The 19,703-nt window shown below is 45.3% G+C and overlaps 1 protein-coding gene across 5 annotated transcripts in view; it reads right to left on the minus strand.

Annotated features, from left to right (window-relative positions):
• Window positions 1–3,691: 3,691 nt before the first annotated feature.
• The window catches only part of ERBB4 (erb-b2 receptor tyrosine kinase 4), a 608,029-nt gene continuing 592,017 nt past the window's right edge, over window positions 3,692–19,703 (minus strand). For 3 of the 5 annotated variants that reach the window (XM_027678006.1, XM_027678008.1, XM_027678009.1), the window contains 3 exons: window positions 15,826–15,873; window positions 14,666–14,957; window positions 3,692–12,166 (listed from right to left, as the gene is read on the minus strand). In XM_027678006.1, coding sequence (XP_027533807.1) covers window positions 11,730–12,166; window positions 14,666–14,957; window positions 15,826–15,873 — 777 coding nt within the window. In that variant the 3' untranslated portion in view covers window positions 3,692–11,729. The remainder of the gene's footprint in view (window positions 12,167–14,665; window positions 14,958–15,825; window positions 15,874–19,703) is intronic. The other 2 variants (XM_027678007.1, XM_027678010.1) reach the window with 1 other exon arrangement.

Raw genomic sequence — 19,703 nt, forward strand, 5'->3', positions numbered from 1 at the left:
CTGGGTTGGAAGCCATCACTGCCCATCAAACACTGATTTTAGCAAATCAGCAAATTCAGACAAGAAAATATTTGTTAAAGAATCCCTTCTTTCCTGCTGCCCTGCTCACTGTTCAGATCACTTGGGCCACATTGCAAGGCATGGCAGTGTTGGAGCAGATGGCTCTGCTTGTGGTTGGTTCCCGTGTGTGTGTGTCTGTTTGGTCAGGCCCTTGCAGAACTCCACGTTAGCTGAGGGAATCACCCTGCTCCTGGGGGGCTCAGGGCACACAGCTCCCTGCAGACTGGCAGCAGAGATGCAGCACCCTGACAGGCACAGACTGGGGGGGCTTCTGCTGCATTTCTCATTTGGAAATGACATTTTACAGACAGTGGTGCAAGTGGGGTGGCCTTTGGGTAAGACTGACGTCACTATTCAGTGTTAAGCCATGTTAAGTATGTGTTCCTTAACTATGGTTTATTTTCCTTGGCGTGGCAGGATTCTGGGGTGCCACAGCTCCTTTGAAACATAAAGCAGTGATGTTGTGGCATTTAGTGTAGTAATCAGCTGGGGAACCCAAACGTGTCATCTGCTATGTTAGAAGGTAATAGAAGAAGGAAACAACTCCTCTGTGCAAAATTGCTCCCATACATAGAAAAGGAGGAGTGAAGGACAGGTCATTTCCATCTCCAGGGGATGCTTTGTGCCCCTCAGAGGCAATGGTGCACAGGATCACTCACTGTTGACCGACCTGGTGTTTGAGCAGTTGGATCCTGCTGCTGGCAAGCTGGATTTCACTGGAGCTGTGTCCATGTTTGCTTTCAAGGTTGCCTTCCCTGTGCTGTGCTGCAGAGTGCGATGCCTTCAGCAACAGTTCAGGTGCTGAGAAAAGCAGGGGGAGTCCTGCAGTCCTCACTCCAAACTGGACCAGCAGGGTCAGAGCCAGAGAAACAGAGAAAGGCACAGGTGCTAAAGCGGCAGGTCACGAAAGAGATCAGTTGGCTTCTCACTCAGTACAGTGGTTTCTTCATACCCCCTGCCCTCCCCTGTTCCCATCCCATCTCTGGTCCTGTTCCCTGCCTTGCCAGGAGCACACTTTGGTACAAGGGTCTGAAAAATCATGACTATTTCTATTCTGTGGTTTCTATTGTAGTAATTCATCTGTTCAGCTCTGCACAAGGCCCTTGAATGGGGCACAGCAGCACACACCCTGTGTGACAGGGAAAAACAAGGATTACTGTGGGGATGGCTGAAAGGAAAATATGACTCCTTCGCTTGTTGCTACAATCTTGTTGACTTGCCCATGCATTGCAGGAAGCAATTCATACAGATTTTCTTTGCATAATAATAGTCAAGGCTTTTTGTTTTGTGGAAAACACAAAGGCTAGGGGAGAGGATTTATCACAGGGACAGGTACAGTCTTGGCAGAAAGTTTATATACCATTTATGCAAAATCACTTACTTTCTGCTGCCCAAATGTTGTCTCTCAGTGAACCAGCATGGTGGAGAGGGTCATGTGAAGGGCTGGGGGCTTGAAGGTTGTGTTAAACTCTTATTTCACTGCTTGCCCATAACAGGAGTGTGCAACAGAGAGAGAAGGCAGTAGCTGGGCTTTGGTAAGACCAACCTGCTACATAGCTTTATTGGTGTTGATGTTACTTTGGGGTTTTTAACTTCTTTTTTGCATATGGCCTGTGTTAAAGGTCATGATTAACATGCACTTGACACCTGGATTTGTGCAGCCCACTCCCATTGTCCCAGTGCTCTGGTGGCCCCCAGCATTAGCTACTGGTAGGGGTGTAGCAGTAGAAACACACACTTTTACAGTTGGGTTTTTTTTTTCTGGTAAGTAAAGGAGGCTTTTTTTAGTTGTGCTGGCTGTTTGTCAGCTGTTCTTTCTGGAGAGGTGAACAGGCATGACAGGTTGGAGGTATGGAATGGGTGTCCCTTCAGAGTTGCTGAGCAAGGGCTTTAGACAGACTTGACTGGTAGGAGTTAAACCAGGCAATGCCCTGCTCTGGTGGGGAAGATGGTTTGGAATGGAGGGTGGCAGACAGCATGGAAAGAGTTTTCTAATTTATTTTTTTTTTAATAGTGACCTATAAAGACTCATGCCAGCTCCCTGAGTTGGGCTTGTGGGTATGCCAGGAAACTTAACCCAGCTGTTCCCAGCAGTATTATCTCTTGGAGGATGTGGAGGCTCCTTGCAGTCTCAGGGGCTCTTCCAGGGGCAAATTATTCTCACAGAACTTCATGACTGCCCACACAATTTGCCTTTATGTCCCCTGTCACCCATCATGTCATAGCTCCCATCTTTCATGTCAATTTTCTCTGTGGCTGCTGAGGCAGTCTGGGTGTTATGTGGTGGCCCATGGACTGGGATATTCCCTTGGTGGCTGCAAGATCAACTTTCTTCAGCAATGAGGCCTCAGGTTTGAGTAATTTCATATGCTTGTGGCCATCTGATTCATGAGTGACACAGGGCTGCAGAGAACTTCATCCCCATTAGTGCAGCATGAAACTGCTTGCAAAAGCTAAACTGTGCTAAAAAGCACCACCTTGAACACCTGAATCCCCTGGCCTTTGCCAAGTTTCCCTGAATGAGCTGCAGGGGGTTTTAAATTATTATATAATAATGGGTTGATTACTCTTTTCTTTTTTTATTTTTTTGGTCAGGTAAGTAAAACCCACTTGGGGAAAGGAGGCGGGGCGAGTTGTGTGTATTAAAACTTGTATTGCTCGTGTCTCTGGTCTTCATTTATTCTGAAGCATTGCTGAAGTTCTGATGTTATATTGTGAAGATGTTTCGTGATGTCAAATCTCAGCCTTTGCATCAGGTGCTGTTTCCTCTGTGTGGTACCTCATTAGCTGGAGCCCTTCAGAGCGTGTGCCCCTGGGCGCAGGCCAGGCATGGGAAGGGCCCCGTGGTGCGGAGATGGATGCAGTGCCAGGGGCACGGTGCCACAGCCTGTTGCCATCTTGCACAAGGGTGGGCTTGCAGCAGCACTGTTTTGCTTCACCCACCCTCCCTCAAACCCCCCCCTTCCCCCCATGGAAAATATAGTTGATATTACCTACAGCTGTAAAGCATGAACGCTTTATAATGTTACCCTAACCCCCCTTCAGCAAGCAGTGCTGTTACAAACAGCTCTTGCTCCTGGCAGCGCTCCCTGAAGGCAGGAGAGAAGGTACCAGCACTGGCACAGCCACTCAGGGAATTGTGTGTGTCTGCAATGACCTTTCCAGGCTGCTGGGGATAAAATGTTGAGGTCATTCATGAAAGAAAGAGTTGCAATCCAGGGACACTGAAGTGTTTTAAAATCCGCCTCAAAGAGCCAAATGACCTTTACAGTTTCTTGATAAATGTAAAATGCTTTCCAGAGGCCTGATAACGCAGGGCTAATGCTCTCCAGGCAGCAAGACTGGGGACAGTGTGAGGGGGTGTTTAGGGGTGTGTGTGAGTGTGGGTTTGTGTGCAGCAGTGTGTGGGGGAGTGTGTATGTAGGGGTGTGTGTAGGTTGATAGTTGTGTGTGTGTGTGTGTGGGTAGGTGGGGATGTGTGTAGGGGTGTGTGTTGGGGTGTGTGACTGCCCCAGCTCGGGGCAACCCCAGGGCTTTCCCCGAACAGGGTCTGAGGCCATGGACATGGGAAGTCCGTGGCACTGGCAGTGCTCAAGCCCCGTGATAAGAGATTTCACATGTGCACAGAGACTTTGTTTCATATTTTATTGAATTTCATTTATATTAAATTAAAAATATATTTCTGACAGATTCATGTAACAAAAAGGCAGAACAGTTCTCAAATTGTTCAGCTGGGATGAGTGTGGGTTGATGCTAGGTGGGTCGCAGTCTACATTTGCCTTAACAAACAGATACAGCTCTACCCCAAGGGCCATGAGGAGAAACTCGGGGCTGGCACATGGGCAGGGGGAGAATAGAACCACACAAAGAGAAGATCCACAGGTTTCTTCCCAGCCTCCAAACAAGACAAAAGGGGAGGGAAGGAAAAAAAGAAAAAACAAGAAACCATGAAAAGAAGGGAAATTATGCTAAATTATGCTAATATTAACCCAGGTCAGTAAGTATTTTAGCAGTGTATAATCCTCGATAGCTAAAATATGAGGAACAAAAGGTTAAAGTAACATTACGCCACACACAATTGGCTTATCCTACTGTGTAAGCAAGTGCAGAAAGTCTGAACACACCACAATAGTGCTAAAACACAGAATCACACAGAATGCCAAAAATGGTACTTCTAACCAAAACCAGAGAGTGGGAAGGGAGAGAAAGGAAAGGGGAGGAGTGGCTTAAATCACAAGCAAATTACCTATATACAAATCAACCCTAAGGACAATTATGTTCCAAATAATGGTGTCCACAAGGAAAATAAAAGCAACATTATCCTTATTTACAAATGCAACTAGCTGTGTCTTTAACAAGCTATAAAAATACTATTCACATTTTCAAAGTAACATACAGTAGGTTTTGTATTTTTTTATTTTTATTTCAGAAAGGCAGCTAACTCTGAATGCATCACTTTGCAAGAAATGAATGTCTTCCCCAACATGCTGACACTTCTCTTCTTCTGAAGGTACTTCATAAGGCAGAAGTATTTTTGTTTTGTCTCTCTGTGCTTTGAGAACATGGAGAATTGGCTAAAACCCAGACCTCCCACCATCTCTGCATCATGGCCATCTCCCATTGGGTGGCCAGGCTGGTTCCTTTGGGATGGACTGGCTGCAGTGATCGCAGGCACCATGACCAGGGTCTCTCCCAGGAGCTCAGTGCTATCCCTGTGTCTTCTCCTGGTGGGACCCTTTGATTCCAAGGGGACAGTAATGACATCCTCCAGGCCTGGGAATTTGAGCCTCATCAGAAAAACCTGGTGGTTCTGGACCACCAGGTCAGGAAATACGATTTGGCTATCTCTGTTCTTAGAAGGAGACTTCTTTTTCCCCTTAGTTTCCCCTCCCTACACTAGGCCTGCTACCTCTTTAGAAATTCCAGCTTAGAATGTTGGGGAAATAGCAAAAACTGGGCAACAAAAGGGATTAAAACCATTGTGAATAATGTATCGAATGGGTATCAATTTCCAACATTAAAACGCTATAAAAAATTACTTGTTTTCTCATTGACCTTCATTTTCCTCTTACATTACCCCACCACAAAAAGACAAGTACCCAGCACCTACCTCCAGTCCCATGTCCAAAGGAACAGTGGTTTTGTGCATTCAAAGTTAGCTACCCCCTACACAGCTGCTCAGTTAATAATCGACCCATTTAACAGCAGGACCAGTTTATGCTACATATGTCAGAGTACCTTACCTCGAAAGAACGGCATACATATCTACACTGAACTTATAAAATACCAGTCACAGTTCGGTACCGCGGTTATCCCAAAAGGGTTTAGTCTTCGGAGTGCTATGGACAATACAGTGTTTTCCCTCTAAGAGGGCTCAAAGGTTGGGCTGGGGCCCAAACTGCTGGCAAACGGCAGCCAATGGCTCCATGTACCTGTGGCCCTGGTCACACCTGAGCCACCAGCCAGAGGGTGCTGGGTGGGATGTGCCTTTGCCCTGGTGGAGTCATCCACAACACAGCTGGAACACAATTTCATGGCTTTTTTTATTGAAGAGGGGAGAAGAACTGGGACATAATTACTCACACTGCCTAACGCCTTACAAAGCTCCCCTTAAAACCCCTCTCTAACAAGGCCCACAAAGCTTACTCCTAAAATTAAATAATAAAAAAAGGAAAAAAAAAAGCAGTTTTGACTCCTCTTGTTTCTATTGGGATCATGTCCTTGGGTTTTCCCCTCACACCTTTTCCTGGCCTGTTGGCACAGACCCCAGCTGGAGGATACCCTGGGTGGAAGGCATCCCTCTGGCTCTGCTTAGGAGGTGAGACTGGCTACAGTTCAGGCAAGTCCCACCACCATCAGTCAGATCTGAACACTCACAAAGTTTCCCAAAAGATGCTATATATTGTCCAAACCTACAGGCAGATCTCAGCCATCACTGCAAGCACCACTGACAACAGCCTCACCTGTCCATGATTTCCTCAAGAGCAATGAATGCACCATCAAAACAACCTGCTAATCCACACAGTGGCAAAATAAAATTGTCCTAAAACAAAATTAAAACAAAGGTGGAGACATGATTTTTTGACATGATTTTTATAGCGGTGCTTCTAGCCACAAAGCTGTTATTTGTTCCCACTTGTAATGTTGATGACCTTTTCTACCAGTGTAACAAACTCTTAGCAACAGGTAGAAAATAAAAGAGGGAATCCTGCACACACAGTGATACTGCACAGTGCCTTCCCTGTGAGACAACCACAGCTCCCTGCACATGATGGAGCAGGAGCATTACACCAACCACCCCAGCCTGCACAGCCTTGGTTTTCTAAAATACAATCTGAACCCAAATCCAAGATTTTATATAACCACAGATGAGCTGTTTTGTCAGCAGCAGAGGTCTAAGATTCACAGCAGTGAGAATATTGCAAGTGACAGAGCTAGAAATGAGCAGAGTCTTCGTGTATCACCACCTTTTGAAAAAGCCTTGAGAAGGGAACTCGAGGTGACACTGTCCCCTCTGAGGTGCTCTCTAAGAGCCAAAGGGGTGACTGATAACCAGAGGCCTGGCTCTCATTTATGTTAAATCCTCTGTTCCATCCATCACCCTCAAGTTAAACAGCCTTCTAATCAGGTAAACACCAGCCTGAGCTCCATAGTTCTAAAACATGCTTGAGAAGTCAGGGAGGAAGCCTTGAGACACCAGCTGAACAAGATGAGGGAAACACCCATCCCAATAAGTAGGCACTGCCCAGTGGCGAGGCCCTGGGCATGTCTGCTACTCCCACTCCCTCCCCCAAAAAGGGTGGGCAGATACAGGGTGTGAGTGTCCGAGTCCCCACGCTTGTGGGTGCTGCAGTGGCTGCTGCCCCTTCCAGAAGGGCACACCTGCCCCGAGCGCACAGGGCTGCCAGGGAAGCACAGCTTACTGGGATGCCTTCAGTTAGTCTGAGGAATTACAAAATCAACAGCCTAATTCTGACTTGTGCCAGTCTCCTGATCTCCCAGATGGAATAAAGGAGTTCAAACAATCCTGTCATTCCTTTAGCTGCCACCATGATGCATAACACCTACACAGACACCCCATCAACAAAAAAGATTTTTCCTTTAATATCTGAGGTTCCCATATAGATCCATCCCCAAAACCAAGCTGTATATCTAGGCTGACTCACCTCACAGCTTGTACTTCTCCCCCATACTGCCCAGCTCTACCTAAAACTATGGAAAGAGTGGATCCACAGAGTCATGGCTGAGCTGCTCTTCCAGAGCTGTCATTTTCTTTGCTTCTAGGCTGGGATTGGTCGTGGCTGAGGGTGAAGGAAATGCTCTCCCTCCCAAGTCTTTAGTGGAAACTGGTATCAGATCATTGCAGATAAATCTTGCAGTCAAGAAACACATTTTCTACCAAATAAGTAGTACAACCAGGGTTAACACATCCTATCTTTGTACACAGAAAAAGATTTTGGGGCTGAGCTCAAGGTACCTGAAACAGACCCACATGGTGGCTCCTACTGCGGATGTTAGCTCAGGTTTATTTCCATCTCTCACTACCTGCAAGAGATGACCTGTTTGAAAGCAAGTTGTAAATACTCTGCTACATCTAAGCGAGCGGCCATGTAAGAATCCCTCCCGGCTATTTTGCAGAAAAAGAAAAATTTGAAAAGAGCTGAAGATGGGAACTTAAAAGTTGTTGTTTTCAGTCCATTGTGTTACAGCAAGTCAATCAACTTCAGCATCCACGTCTGTTTGCAATAACCCTCAGGTAGATAATAACAGCTAAGAAAAGTATCACTGAAAGAGATTAGGAAAAAATAAGCTGTTGTTCTCTTTCCTTTAGTGTGTTTCTTTGTGCCTTGGACAACGGCTGATACACACTTGGGTAAAAACTTGCTCTTCAGAAGTTGGTTGCTGCTCTGCTGTCATTCAGGCCATGATATGGGGAAGGAGAACATTCACAAATAGGAGACTACATTTAAAAAATCCATAAAAACCAAGTGTTCCACGTTCTCTGTAGAACTAGAGTGAATTACCCCAAAGTACTTCTGTTGATGCACTCACCTGCTGCTCTGTGCTGACAAAATGTAGTTTGTGTGTGGAAATACCTGCTTTTCTCCCAAACCTGTCATTATTCATTAAAGAGCCTGGCCCTCATCTTTCACACCATAATACAGTTGAATATTTGCCATGATTTTGCCATGTGCATCTGCCCAATTCCTCTCATCAAGCCAAGCAGTGATACCCAGTGAGGTGAGGCCATGAGTTAGGGCCAGCCAGATGTTTCTGTTGGTCAGATTAAAGCAGCCAAACAATTCTGCTCTCAGTTTCCCTTTTTACCTTCAACCATGGTTAAACTTTCCTTGTCAAAGAGACAAAAGCTGCCAGCATAGCTCAGAACTACTCTTCCAGAGGAGAGGGGCAGGTCTGTGGGCTGTGTTCAGACAACTGCTGCTCTTACTAGGAAGAAGCAGCCGTTTAACCAGATGCCTCAGAACCAGGCAGGCCCATCTGCTGGGCAAGGGTCAGCTACTGGCACAGCAGGAAATCTAAGGGCCAGTTTTGGCAACTGCACTCAAACCAGCAGCTCAGAAAATTAAAAAAAAAAAAAGAATTGTGAAGCTACAGTGTGTGGAGTCTTCCCTCATCACGAATCACTGTGTTCCTTAACCCTCTGCTATTCCAGACTCAGCTAGCACAGCTTGGCACTGCTCAGCCTGGCTGCCAGTCAGCCTTATCCTAAGGCAGGTCCCGTTCCAGCCTTCCTGCTGCCTCGCTTCCAGGAACCTCTGCATTTCCACACTACTTAATATATTATAGTACACCCACAGTCAACAAATGAATAAATAATTCAAGTTTTGTAAGAAATAAAATGTTAAATTGTTAAACCCCACCATTATTTACATTTGGATTACTCGGCGGGCTTGTTTCCAACCCTGGCACTACTTCATTACCAGAGGAACAAACAGGCCTCACCTTGTGTTAGCAGCTACATCCCAGCATCATCCTGCCCAGCTCCAGAGGTGTGTGTGCCTCTGCCCCAGCAGCCTTTGAGAACACCTCTGAATTCAAGCATGTGACCTGTGCTGGGATTTTATTTCATTTTTTTTTCTCCATTAGGAGTTACTCTATAAAAAGACATATTCAGGGACAAATCAACCCCTTTTTCTGGCACAGCCTTTCAGATGCAGGATGGTAACCATCTATCCCCTGTCAGTCATCTGTTGGCTGTTTTGTTCTGCCACGACAAACCACCTTGGTACCACTTGATCCAGTGTCTCCTTTGAACAGCCCAAAGATCTGTACCTGTTCTTGCTGTTTTCAGACCCGTCAGCTACGTACTTAGTTTACAGGTTTAACATCCTCCACCCAGGTGGTTCAAGCTGACTTGGACACACCTGATGCAGAAACAGGTTATTGGCTGAACCAGACTTGGGATCACACACAGTTTGTTTTTCACCTACAAGAGTAACAACCAACCCAGGTTTGAAATCTCTTCATACCTTTGTCAAGCTGACCCTGAGCCACCAAGCTTTGGGTAACTATTGCTTGTTTCTTACTCCTTCCTCTGCTTTCCTCAGATTAAAGGTGGCAAGCTGTTGGGATGGCAGGAATTCAGAGGAGGGTGATGCTATATCCAGACCACTGGCTGTTGCTGGTTTTGTTGCCAGATTAGGTCACCCCAAAGATCTTTGACTCTAACAGAACTGAAGTGCATAAACTGAAATACTGTTGTGTCACCCAAGACTGCCATCCATCAAGTATTGCTTCTTCCCCTTTAAAAACCTTGGTGGATAGAGACAGGCAGATCTTCAAAGGTACTTAATAGTTCCTTAAGATTTTTGGTGGGAAGCAGGTATGCAAATGCTCTTACACACACAGGTCTTGGTGAGTCAGGAGTAAGCCATCGGTGTCTCCGGCCCTTACACCTTCCTTCCCAGCTCCATCTGCCTCAGGTTGCTAAAAACGTCCAGAACTCTGGCTGAAAGAGATTTCAAAGAGGAGCAGGCCAGGGGATAGGGTGGGGGTGTCTACCTAAAAAATGAGGTTGATGAAAGCAGAACTAAGTGCAAGGAGACTGACTCATACTTATTTACATTTTTGACAGAAAGCTCTTCGAGTCATGCACGTTTTGACTTCTCAAACCTCATATGCACCATCTTCTGTGCCAGAGTAATCCTCCTTTTAGAAAAAAGGTATTGTTCTGTGCTGCAAGCCAGAGCAGGACATTTGCCTCCCCTGACCCACTCCAGGCCTTGCTCTGCTGTCCTTCACACAGCAGCAGTAAGACCTGGCTGCTCTGTCACTGTATTCTCTGAAGCAGTCAATGCATTGGCCTCTCTGAGTTGGCAGACATTGTTCCAAAGACTTGATTTACTTCATTTTGGCATCTCCACAGTCATCCTTTACATATAATAATTATATTTTTTTAAATTTAAAATTATTATTTTGTATTTTGCTGGTCACTTCCATATTGCTTCATTCAAAATCCAGAAAACAGTTCAAATAAAATCAGAGCTTAAGTGCAAACTAACTTTCCAGTGAACTGCTATGTGCATTTTCTCCAGTCCAGTATCTGTCTTCCAGTTTAAAGGACTCTTCCCACTACCACTCCACAGAACACCAGCAGACTCCAGAACCCCTATCAAACTCTCCAGTTCTCTGTCTTGTCCTCAGTGTTGCCTGACAGCATCCCCAACTCCCTTCATGGTCATGAAGAAGAAAAAGAGAGAAGAATTAGTGTAGGTCTTTTGAGGTGCTTAAGGTCAGCTGGTGTAAAACAGGAAAGCAAAGCTTTTGGCGTACAAATCTTGGTTTCTTGGCCTGTTTTTTCTTCAAAAAGAACATGCTGGAGGTGTGGTTTTGTTACTCTCTTCTGAAAGGGGATTTGTGTTTAAAGTGTTTGTCCTGTTGGCACATATACAAAAATGGTTGTGTCATGTACCAGTTCGGAGTGGGAGTCTCTGTGGTTGGGAATTGGCACAAAATCATGGTGTGGCTCAGAAGAAGGGTTTAGCCATTTATGGGAGTCACATAATCATTTCTTGGAAAGCCACAATGAAGATCTGAATGTTTATGAAAAGCCACGATAGCCATTTTCAGTTGCTGGGATAGAAAGTGTTAGAGAAAGAAATTGGATTCTCAATCTCAATTACTATGCTATCACACAGGATATAAAAATTGTCCATTTTTCACCCTGATGGAAACTGCATTGAGATTTCCAGGAATGCTGTACAGACTCTCACCAGTTCCTGCTGAAAGAATCAGCTGCTCTGTGGCTTTCCCTACAGTGTCTGGTTGAACCACTGAGAATGAACTCAACAGCAGGCAACACTGCCACTGGCCTTTCCTGGTGCCCACTGGCTTCTCTGAGTATCCGATCTGCTGGATTTGTGAAGAGAAAGGCCAGGTTGTACATGCCTTCTTTCAGTCTCTTTCCTTCCTTCTTTCCAGGTTCCCAACCCAATCTGCAATCAACTCCAAGACATCCTTTCACTTAGAAATATCAAAAATGAGTGAACTGGCAAGAAGAGGAAGCTTGTGGGAGAAAGAGAGGGAAGGAGGGAGGAAAGGAGGTTGGAGGGGGAGGGAGGACAGGGAGAGAGAGAAAAGGAGAGCAAGAGAGAAAGAGTGAGGCAGCTAAAAGGGGTTGCCTTTCCACTTCTGTGAGACCGCAGCCATTACACCACCGTATTTCGGTGTCTGTAGGGCGGTGGGGGCAGCACAGTGCCAGGCTTCAGGGAGAACTCGGAGAGGTATTCAGGATTCTCTGCCACAATGGGCCGGATCCGTCCATTCTGTTTGTAAAAGTATTTTGTGCTGTACTCCTGCAGGTAGTCCGGGTGCTGGAGGGTGCTTCGTGGGGGCAGGCTGTGATTCCAGTAGTCTGGGTTGTCAAAGGCCTTCTTGGCTTTGTCTGGCAAATTGTTCTTCAGGTACTCGGCGTTTTCCAAGGTGTTTGCAAAAGTGTTGAGGTACAATGGCTCATTCACATACTCATCCTCTGCTTTGGGCTGCCCGTTCGGAGCGTTGTGATACTCTGGGTTGTCCACAGCTTGGAGATCTCCATTCTTTCGTCGGGAAACAAATGGGTTCTCTTCCACTGGGTTTAGGTAATCTATGGAAAGATCAAAAATAAATCAGCCAAGAGAGGGAGTAATCCATCATGTAGCAAGTATCATGTGACCAGAAACAGCACTTGGACTAGTGAGTCCTCTACCCCAGCCATTCCTAAAACTCCAGATGGGATCAGGAGCCAACTATGTTGAACACACACTAGAAAAAGTGAAGTATTTACAAACTAAACAGACAATATGGGTTAAAACAGAGACCTCAGAAGACAAACTGACTCATCAAACATACTGGCCAACTAAACTACGTCTCTCACTGAGCCACAGCCTGTGTGCTATTCTGGACTTCTCACCATACGATCTACAAATCCAAACATACTGACCGACTTCTGCTTATGCTGCTGACTCTCTCTGTGCAACCTTGGACCTATCAGCAAACCCTCTGCTCTGCAGTCTTTCCATCCAGAAAACTCTATAGAAATCTTAGTTAAGCCTCTCTGCACAAAACCCATCCCCAAGGGCTAACTTCTAAGACAGCTTCATTTCTAACAGAACAATTTTCCTGATTAAAAACCTTCCATCCCTGAAGGACAAAGGGCCTCAAAGCATTATTAAAAAAATGATTCAAATGAGCCCTGGCCAGGGTAAAAGAGAGCCTTACATCAGCTGCAAAACAGGACTTGGAGCAGGTTACAGTTGCTTCAAATCACTTGCTGTGGATTAACACCACAAAAAAAATTGTAGCTGAACTGCAGAAAAGTTTTAAAGCATATGCTTGGAAATAGAAAATGTTTGCTTGCTTTCATGGAAAGCTTGACAGGAGGTGGGGAGGGAAGAGAAACATAAAGAGATTGGCTGTCCTAGGTTAAAAACATGCACCTAGTAAGGGCTCTCCCACGGTCACAGACAGGTGACTGAGCCACGGAGCAGTGGATTTGCCAAGGGCCATGTTCTGCATTGCTCTGTGTGTGGTGAGGTCTCACTGCAGAACAGAAAAGCCAATGGGGCTGGGCAGGAGGAGGTCACCAGGGAACAGCTTGGAGGCAACGTGGGGACAAGAGCATCTGGTGGTGGGACCCTTGCAGCAAGATGTCAAAAGTATCCAGTTCATTCAAGGCTGGAAATCATCAAATCAAACCCACTTCCAGTATTAATTCTGCCTTTCACCTCCGTACAAACCAGAGTCTCCAGGCCACCACCATTACTGAGGGATGCTCTCAGCCTGTCTGTGCCACACAGGATGCCAACACAAGACCTCCATTTCCAGCAGCATGGTGCTGGTCAGGGGCTCTGCAGACACCCCAACCACAGAGTCCTGCCTGCAAGGAAACAGGCCCTGCCTGTTGCCACAAGGGTGGTCATGGTTTTCACTTCAGCTCTGGTTTTATCTAGGATGGGGCCAAAACTATTAGAGGCAAAAGTTCAAGACCCAGTGAATACCTTTGAACAGGCAACTAAAATGTCATTGAATCTGAGGTGAGCAGGCACATGTACACACACCAAAAGCACAGTGGGAATGTATGTTTTTTAGCAATGAGAGCCAAGAAGTGCTTTGATTTGAACCCTGCAGCTGGCACAGAACACACAGCATGTGTCTGTGCCCAGGGAGTCAGGAAGGAGGTGCTTTCTCCTGAGCTGCTACTGCCACATCCCCAAGGGCTCAGGGAGCTTCTGTTCAGGGAACTCTGAGGATCTCCAGGGTGCACCCACATCTGAACACATGTGTGGGCTCACACTGAAACTAACTCTCACTGCAAAGGAGGTTGCTGAAGTGCAGGTCCATGAGTGGACTCCACAATTGCTACTGCTCCATTCCCACCATGTAGCACAAAGGATAAGTGGCTTCCAAATTCTTAGCAAGCACACTAGTGACTTGGCATTTACATTTGCATTAATTAATTTTTTTAAAGGTAATGCAAAGGTTTGAGAGCAAATTAGTAATGACACATACCCTTACATCTAAATGACGGCTGTCACTATTTAAAAAGGAAGAAATGAATGATGGCAAAGTGGGAAGTGCAGCACGCTGAGCTGGCACAGATCTAGGCAATCTTCACCTTGCAGTGATGGTCTCTCTGAAGCACATCTTGTTCTTTCAATCCTAAACTTCTCTTGGGTATAAAATGCCAACTGTGTATATTGGTTCTCTGATAGGTTCAACATGACATTTATTGAACATGATGCCATGAAAATAAAGATCAATAAACAAAGCAAAGTGGGGACTCTGGCTGGCCAAAGGTAGATCCTTTTCTTGGAAATAACTGAAGATTTGAGTTTGGATAAGAAGGAGATTTGGTTTTTTTCATTCTTGTGATTTCTCAAAAAAAAAAAAGTAAAAGGGGGAATTACCAAACTTGACATATTGGCACGTTTGAGCTTTTAAAGCAGAAAATTAAGAAAAACAAATCCCCATGTGAAGAAATATTAACTTAGTCAGAATGCTTCAACATTGCTGGGTAACTAAATACCACCATTTTTGATGAAAAGCTGCTGATGTACAAAGAGAGAGAATGCAGTCAGACTAGACCAGAAAGACTATTTTTTACCTGTTTTAGGTTTGTCTCTCATCGGTGTCATGTACCCATCCTCATCCAGCTCTCCCCGGACGACCCGCTCAGGCATGAAGACTGTGGGGTCAGCACTGTACCTCTGGGTGCTGCTTTCCTCTTTTGCCAGGGTTGCCACTTGTTTTCGCAGTGTGCCATTACAGCAAGCGTCTTCAAAGATCTCTGCCGTGGCCCCCTGAGCAACTGGAGCTTCTGGTATTATGCAGCCTGGAGCTCTGTATGGCATCGGCACCTCTGCAGTGTAGCCCCCATCCCGGTACACAAACTGGTTCTGTTGGAAAAGAGGAGACAGCATAGGAAAGGAGGGGACAGGGTTCAACAGCAAGTCATCGCTGTGCTCCTGTGCCTTTCCTGGCACACTTACTCAATAATGCATTTCACCTGGCAGGTGAAGCCTTGTCTCCCGGTGCTGTGGGATCACCAGCAGCACGGGCTCTGCTGTGGACTGGCAAAGCATCCGTCTGCCCAGTGGTGCTCAGTGCTGGAAATGGGGCAGGAAACTTGTCTCCTACTAAGCATATGGAGGTTGGATATACACAGCTGCAGGAGGAAAACATGGAATCTCCTCTTCTACTATTCTGACAACATCCTCTGATTTCTGAGAAACCCTTAAACCTCATGTTAGGGAAATCTCCTGGCTGGAGATAGAGGTCATTATCATCTCTGCTAATTCCTGAGCGGCATTCTTTTAGGGTGTACTGTGCTGCAAATCACAGGGTCACCCACGTCCTGTGTAATTCCATCGGGAAGTGCATTTCAGGCTGGTGAACTGTGTTTGTATTGGCACCTCAACTCAATGGTTCAGCTCAACCTACCATTTTGCTTGTCAGCAAGGGCATGAAAAGAAATTTCAACATCATGACCTGTAGATAAGAAGGAAAAATGTACAGATTCAACCAAGCCTGTTACCTAAACACTTTTTCAAGAAAAGTTGGCAGACTTTTGGGTGTGGGTCCATAGTGTTTGCACAGAAACCCAGGCTGAGTGTAGAGATCTTGAATATTTGATTGCTCTTATATACACTTCATTTCCTGTTGGCTTTTAGGTCATTTATGCAGGAAAAAGGGGTTTGAAACAGAAAAAAGTAGTGAAGGAAGGAGGAAAACCTAAAGGATGAAGGCTGAATGTGAAATACTTACTCCTGACATAGGGGTGTAGGCAGGAGGAGGGCTGTGTCCAATTTCACTCTAATAGGAAAGAAAAATGGATGATGGATATGTAACAAGAGGTCACATGAATGAAACAAGTCACATGAGCTGCATGAGCTAATGGGGAGAAACATGCACGTCAGTCACATTTCCTAACTGGATCCCAGATTCAAAGAATTCAATCATGGCAAATGTCTCACCCACAGCAACAAGCTGTGTGCCTCACTAGTCTTAGGGAGAGCTACTGATCACACTTCGGCTCACACTAGGAGTAAAGGCTGTAACAGAAGAGGGAACAGAACACACTTTACCAGAGGTTACTTTTTTAAAGGGAACAGACATCAATACACAGTCAGATACAGACTGTGCAGCAAACCTCTAACTTGGCAGGCTTGTGTAAAAGGTTTGCTTGGGACAATTGGGAAGATCCCTTTAATCAGGGAAGACCTTGAAAACTAGAGATGCTCTGATTGCAGAGGTCAAATTCCTTCTGAACCCCCTACAGATTTACAGTCCACTTGTAATGACACATGGGCAATGACAGGTTACAATGCAGAATGTGTTAGACAAATGGATAAAAAACATCCCCTGAGCCTGCCAGATGCTACTGTGAAACATCTATGGATGGCTGTAAGACACTGCACTGCAGGAGACTTAACCTGCCTTTGGCTTACCCTCTGATCTCATATTTACTTGAACTCAGGCCAGCTTTTCATCTACTCCAAAAAGATGGAGAAGACTGATGACAGGTAAGTAGTAAACTATGGTCCATGGAGCATGGTAAAGTTTTAGGCAAACTGATGATTACAGGTAAGATCCAGAGAAAGAATACAAAGTGGTGACTAGAGAGAGAGCCAACTCTCTTAACAGCGAGGAATCCAAAGCTCTGTTGAGAACCCTTTACCCTCATTGCAAAGCTGCCTGTTTTCTTCCCTTGCACCTGCAGGCTGTGAGACTGAAGAAGGAGTTTCCTTCTTTTGTCTTCCAAGGTGGCTGCAACCCCTAGACTGCACAAATAAAAAGAGCTGTAGCAATGCTGTGTTAGTGCTCTGTGCAGGGGATGGGAGTTGGCTGCTGCCTGCTGTTCATAGACACTAAACCAGTGACTGTAACAGCCCCTTTTCTATCCAGTACTACACCATTACACAGCTCTCATTTACGTCTCTCTGTTTTCACACAGGCACTCCCATGAATTTCCACTTGTACTTCCTTGCTTCTGGCTGAAGAAGGGGAGAACTGTCTTTGAGTTCTTTTAGTTCCCAACTCACTGTGATCTCTTAAAGGTAACTTAGAAAAGCAGGTCTTTTGTCAGCAGGCTGGACTTCACCACACAGGGCTATGCTCCTCTGCCAGTAATTATTTAGATCATTAGCAGCTTAAAAAAATACTGTTCTAGGATGGCCACATTAAGTGTCCATGGGCTCTGCTCCATGCTCAGCATAAAAGGCTAAACCCACAGTCCTATCTTTAGATCATCTTGGCCATGACTCTACCATTTAAATACCTACTCTGCAACTGTAACAGCGTAATAACAGGCTCTCTTAGCACAGTCCTGTCCCAAATGTCAGGAGAGAATGGACTGGCATTAATGCATTTATTGTTATTTGTGCTGACAAGACCGTTTCCAGTCAGTGACTTGCCAACTAAGATCACAATAACAGTGTTTTTTTGTCTTCCCTTTAGCTCTGTACTAAACACCCATAACACAGACCCTAACACACGGCCCTTCTCCAAACCACTGCTGTCTGCACATATTTTTACTTCTTTACTGTTTATCTCCATGAGTTAATGCCCTGTGGCCACTATTCCATACAAAAAAGAAGGCAAAGAAAGCAGCCGTCATTTAGTGAGGTTGAAAACGTAACATAATTGTTTAAATGTCCTTAAAATGCCTGCTAATTCCAACATGAGGTCATAATTTTGTAGGCTTCCAAGATAACTACCCTCAGCCAACTGGTCAGGGCATGAATCACACTGTGAGAAGAAAACACATTTTGGATTTTTCCAGGTAAAACTTATATCACTTCTTTTGTATGTGCAATCCAATTAACTTCGTTGATTTTGATTTTTTTGGGGGGGGTAGGGGAAGTGTTGTTGTTTTTGCATCTTAAATACTATCTTGAAAAAAAGAGCTGATGTTCCTTTACTGGGAAGCTCTATGTTTTTGTATTTCTGATCCTGAAAGTCTCATCTGAATGATCATCTCTAGCTTGTTGAGATGGAGAGAGACTTCAGAGTCTGGTTGCCTAAAGACCTCACTACATAAGCCTACTTTAAAAGCCTCAACTTGCATACTTTAAAAAAATAAAATAAATCAATACTGGCTCCCTTTTGATAGTGTAATGTGTGTTATATCCATTAGCTGTGGAGTGCACACACCCATTGACACCAAAACTCTCAGCACGCTCCAGAAGGAGCCACGGATTTTTAAGTGCCCATGAGCAGCCCTGATCAGCAATGCCCAAGGTTTCATTCTTTATACCACATGATTGAATTTTAGGCAAAAACATGACAACAGGGAGAAAAGATAAAACCCAAGAAAATGTCGTGTTAAGCCTTTTCTGAGGCCCTCTGGTATGAAACACCAGTGACACATCAGCTGTTGAAACAGCTAACGTTTGTGTAAAATAAGCCTTGATGAAAGAGCAGCAAACAACACTTCTGTGAATATTGGCTTGTGTTATTGCTTTCTATTCATTACTCTAATTTTCCAATTCCTTGCTTTTCAAATTTCCCAAAGGTAAATATCTCCTTCTTTATATTAGGGACATAATATTTTCTAGCTGTGTGTTAAACTGTAATGAAATCAAAGCCATGTTGGGTCCTGCCACTCATGTAGCTGTGTGAATATGCCTCTGCCTTCTCTCTCTCCATCTGGGTCTAACATCGTGCCTGAGCCTGGCACCCAGAGCTGTGGCTGTCCTGCTGCCCATGCTACGGCTCGTCCCACTCCAGCTGACCACGGCTGCCTTCAAAGCTGAACCCATGGCACATTTCAGGTGGAAGAAATGCTGAAGGTACTCAGTGATGTGTTGCTGCTGTCGGGCAATGGGTGGTACAGGACTGGCACCAAATAGAAAAAAACAGGACTTTATTTACAGCATGATCTGGTCCCCCCATTCCTTGCTGGCTAGCACAGACTCCCAACAGCCCCCTAACTGCTGCAGAGCTGGTTTTCCTTGTCATCCACCACAACGTGCATACACATTTGACAGGGTTGCACAATTATTGCTGTTTTTTGTTCTTAAGTAGCCTGCTAAGCTCACAGGACTGAAAGATTTTTCTTTACTAAAGGAAAGGCAACATCAGTGTACACACACACACACACACATATGAACCTACTCTGATACTGCTCCTGCCTGCATGAAACCCAGCTCCCTTTCACTCTCCTTCTGGTCCTGCACGCAAAAAAGACCAAACCATAAAGCAGGAGTAAAACACTCACACCTTCTCACATGGATGCTCCTCATGAGTCCTATTCAGTCTCATAGTCCATGCCTCAGGCAACTCAGTGATTATCTGTTTTCATCAAGCTCTGCAACACTTCTTTGTAGCAATTCAGTTCAGGGCTGGGTGTCTCCAGAAATAACTCACTTTCCTCTTCCCTTAGAAACTCTTTACCTGATTTCAAGCCAAGGCAGTATCCAGGCTTGAGTCACCAAACCACAACATCCTAAAATGCCAGGCTGAGCAGATCTTGCTGCAAGCACCAAAATTCCAGCAGTTCTCTAGGAAGGGGGATAGCTCTTTTATGTGAGTGGATCTGAATAATGTTTGGGATGCTTTGGTGTGGCTACAGGCAAAGCACACAGAGCTGTCCCGCCAGCCCCAAGCAAACCCCAGCTATATTCCAAGGGAGTAGCCTGGTA

Source organism: Neopelma chrysocephalum, unplaced genomic scaffold (genome assembly GCF_003984885.1).
Source record: "Neopelma chrysocephalum unplaced genomic scaffold, ASM398488v2 Primary Assembly neopelma1_44, whole genome shotgun sequence".
Classification (NCBI taxonomy): domain Eukaryota; kingdom Metazoa; phylum Chordata; class Aves; order Passeriformes; family Pipridae; genus Neopelma; species Neopelma chrysocephalum.